This window comes from Aethalodelphis obliquidens, unplaced genomic scaffold (genome assembly GCF_003676395.1).
Source record: "Aethalodelphis obliquidens isolate GAN/ISIS:26980383/991018 unplaced genomic scaffold, ASM367639v1 scaffold542, whole genome shotgun sequence".
Classification (NCBI taxonomy): Eukaryota; Metazoa; Chordata; class Mammalia; order Artiodactyla; family Delphinidae; genus Aethalodelphis; species Aethalodelphis obliquidens.
Genome location: NW_020838454.1, coordinates 4087 through 8357, shown reverse-complemented (window position 1 = coordinate 8357; position 4271 = coordinate 4087). Strand labels below are relative to the sequence as shown.

The 4271-nt window shown below is 34.9% G+C and overlaps 1 protein-coding gene across 1 annotated transcript; it reads right to left on the bottom strand.

The window, feature by feature from the left end:
• Nucleotides 1-1436: 1436 nt before the first annotated feature.
• On the bottom strand, nt 1437-1945 carry LOC113616809 (60S ribosomal protein L26-like). The gene has a single exon (XM_027100173.1). The coding sequence runs from the start codon at nt 1912-1914 to the stop codon at nt 1477-1479; it is 438 nt and encodes a 145-aa protein (XP_026955974.1). The 5' UTR covers nt 1915-1945; the 3' UTR covers nt 1437-1476.
• Between the last annotated feature and the right edge of the window lie 2326 nt (nt 1946-4271).

The following is a 4271-nucleotide window of genomic DNA, read 5'->3' as shown; positions in this document are numbered from 1 at the left end:
AGTCTCTATCCCTTCCCATACAGTTGACCCCCTTTACCCATTTCACCTTCCCCCTACCACCTTTTCCTCTGGTAACCACTACTTTGTTCTCAGTATCTGTTTTTGTTTTGGTTTGTTCATCCTTTTTTTAAGAACAAATTTCACCTATGAGTGAAATCATGTGGTATTTATCTTTCTTCATCTGACTTACTTCATTTAGCCTGAGGCCTATCCACGTTGTCACAAATGGCAAGATTTCATCTTTCTTATGGCTGAGTAGTGTTACATTGTGTACATATACCACATCTATTTTATCCATTCATCTGTCACCCACTTAGGTTGTTTTCACATCTTGGCTATTGTAAATAGTGCTGCAATGAACGTAAGAGTGCGTATTGTTTTTGAATTTGTGTTCTTGTATTATTTGGATAAATATCCAGAAGTGAAAGAGCTGGGTAATATGGTGGCTCTATTCTTAATTTTGTGAGGAAACTCCACAGTGTTTCTTATAGCGGCTGCACCAATTTACATTACCACCAGCAGTGTATGAGGATTAACTTTTCTCCACATCTTCTCCAACACTGTTATTTCTGGCCTTTTTGATAATAGTCATTCTAAAATGGGTAAGGGGATATTTCATTGTGGTTTTGATTTGAGTTTCCCTAAAAATTTGTGACGTCCAGCATCTGTAGGGTTGGCCACCTGTATGTCTTCTTTGGAAAAATATCTATTCAGTTTCTCTACCCATTAAAAAAATGTTTTTGGTATGTGTTATTTATATATTTAAGCTATCAAGTCCCTTTCAGATATGATTTGCAAATATCTTTTCCCAAATATCTTTTAATTAGGTTGTCGATTCATTTTGTTGATGGTTTTCTTTGCTGTGCCCAAGCTTTTCAGTTTGTAGTCTCATTTATTTATTTTTGCTTTTGTTTTCCTTGCCAGAGAAGACATACCCAGAATGATATTGCTAGATCAATGTCATAGTGTACTGCCTATGTTTTCTTCTAGGAGCTTTATGGTTACAGGTCTTACATTCAAGTCTTTAATTCACTTTGAGTTAAATTTTTTGTGTAGTATGGGATAGTGGTCCAGTTCCATTCTTTTGAACATGGCTGTCCAGCTTTCCCAATCATTTATTAAAGAGACTATCATTTCTCCTTTTGTGTACTTTGCTCCTTTGTTATAAATTGTTCATATATATATATCTAGGTTTATTTCTGGGCCCTCAATTCTGTTTCACTGATCTATGTGTCTGCCAATACCATGCTCTTTTGATTAGTATAACTCTGTAATATAATTTGAAATCAGGGTGTGTTATACCTCTGGCTTTTTCCCCTCAGGATTGCTTTGACTATTTGGGTTCTCTTGTGGTTCCATATAAATTTTAAGTTTTTTTGTTCTGGTTCTGTGAAAGTTGTCCTTGAAATTTTTTTTTTTTTTTTTTTTTTTTTTTCATTTTAACAGTTTTTAATGAAAGTTGTAAACAAGATCACTTCACTCCTGCATCTTCTCAATTGTTTCTTCCTTATATTTGCCCTTTTCCTTCCCTACTTCGCGAGACTTGGCTTTACGTTCGAGGATCTTTTTGCGGTCTTTGTCCAGTTTTAGTCTGGTGATAACCACCTTGCTGGGGTGAATGCCCACGTGGACAGTTGTGCCATTAGCCTTCTCCCGCTGCACTCGTTCAATGTAGATGACATACTTCTTCCTGTAAACCTGGACTACTTTGCCAATTTGCTGCCCTTTGTAGTGCCCTCGTACAACCTGAACTTCATCATCCTTCCGGATGGGCATGGATCGGACATTGTACTTCTGTCTCAGCTCTTTAGAAAGAGGGGAAGACATAATTTTCCTGCGAATGTGGGAAGGCGCATTGAAATGCCTTTTCCGGTTCTTGCTTCGGTCAGAAGTCACAAAGGGATTGAACTTCATTTCGGCCGTTAGCGCTTCAGCGATGGCCACAAAAGGGCTGTCCTTGAAATTTGATAGGGATTGCATTGAATCTGTATATTGCTTTAGGTAATATGAACATTTAAACAATATTCTTCTAATCCATGAGCACGATATATCTTTACATTTCTTTGTGTCATCTTCAGTTTCTTTCAGCAATGTCTTATAGTTTTCTGTGTACGGGTCTTTTAACTCCTTGGTTATATTTACTCCAAGGTATTCTTTTTGTTGCAATTGTAAATGGGATTGTTAACTTCCTTCTGCTGGTTTATTAGTGTATAGAAATGAAACAGGTATTAGTATATTGGTTTCTTTACCCTGAAACTTTACTGTATTTGTTTATTATTTCTGATAGTATCTTTGGTGAAGTCTTTAAAGTTTTCTATATATAAAATCATGTCACTTGCAAATAATGACAGTTCAACTTTCTGATTTAAATGCCCTTTATTTTTCTTGCCTAATTGCTTTGGTTAGGACTTCCAATACTATGTTTAATGAAAGTGGCAAGAGTGGGCATTCTTGTCTTGTTCCTGATCTTGGATGGATAGCTTTCAGTTTTGCACTAAGTGTGATGTTGCCTGTGTGTTTTTCATATATGACCTTTATTATGTTAAGTTCTTTTTATACCCATTTTATTGAGTATCATAAATGGGCATTTGAATCTGGTCAAATGCTTTTTCTGCATCGGTTGAAGTGATACTGTCTTTATCCTTAATTTCCTTAATGTGGTATATCATGTTGATTGACTTTGCAGATGTTGAACTATCCATGCATCCCTGGGATAAATCCCATTTGATCATGGTGTATGATTCTTTTAATGTATTGCTGAATTCTGTTTTCCTATACTTTATTGAGGATGTTTATACCTATGTCATACAAGATATTGGCCTGCTATTTGTGTGTGTGTGTGTGTGTGTGTGTGTGTGTGTGTGTGTGTGTTGTCTCTAATTGCACTCTGATCTTTATTATTTCCTTCCTTCTACTGACTTTGGGCTTCATTTGTTCTTCTCTCTCTAGTTCCTTTAGGTGTAAGGTAAGATTGTCTGAGATTTTTCTTATTTCTTGAGGTTGGTCTGTATTACAATAAACTTCCATCTTAGTACTGCTTTTGATGCAGCCTATAGATTTTGATGTCATATTTTCATTTCTCTTCAGGTATTTTTTAATTTCTCCTTTGATTTTTTTCTTAACCCAATAGTTGTTCAGTCTCCACCTATTTGTGACTTTTCCAGTTTTCTTCCTGTAGGTGATTTTTAGTTTCATTTCATTATGATCTGAAAACATGCTTTATATAATTTGTCTTTGTTTTGTGTTCCAGCATATGATCTATCCTTGATAATGTTCCATGTGCACTTGAGAAGAATGTGTATTCTATTGCATTTGTATGAAATTTTCTGTATAAATCTCTTAAAACTATCTGATCTAATCTTTCACTTAAGGCCACTGTTTTCTGTGGACTTTCCATCTGGATGATCCATCCATTGATGTAAGTGGGTTGCAAAAAGTCACCTACAATTATTGTGTCACTGACAATTTCTCCCTTTATTTCTGTTAATAATTGCTTTATATATTTTAGTGCTTTTATGTTTGGTGTATATATATTAACTGTTATATCTTCTTGATGAATTGTCTCCTTTATTGTTATATAATGTTCATCTTTGTCTTGTTACCTTGTTTGGCTTAAAGTCTAATGAGTATGGCTACACTCACTTTATTTTGACTGCCATTTGCTTGGAGTGCTATCTTTCATCCATTAAATGTGAGCCTATGTTTTTCTTTAGAGGTGGTATGAGTCTCCTGGAAGCAACATATAGTTGGGTCTTGTTTTTTTAATCCATTCAGTCGCTCTGTGTCTTTTGATTGGCTAATTCAATCCATTTACATTTCAGGTGATTACTGATAGGTGAGGTCGTAGTACTTCATTTTATCTTCTGGTTGCTCTATATCTGCATTGTCCATTTTTCCTTGTGTTTGTCTGCCATTTAGTTTGATGGTTTTCTATGATTTTTCTCAGTTTTTTTCAACTGATTTTTCTGTTTCCTCTTATGTTTCATGTCTCTTCTCTAGATTTATGTTTTGTGGTTACCATGAGATTTGTATAAAACCTCTCATAGACAAGATGGTATCAGCAGAAAATAACTATTTTATCTTCATTTGCCATAACAATTCCCATGTTTTTCCTCTTCCTTTATAGTTTTATCAAATTATCAAACTATCAAACTATTTCTTTAAATATACTGTTACTTTCTCCCTCTCTTTTCCTTCTGGCTATCCATTATTCTAATATTGCTCTTCCTAACAGAGTGGAATAGTTTTCATAGAGCTCACGAATTTTCTCT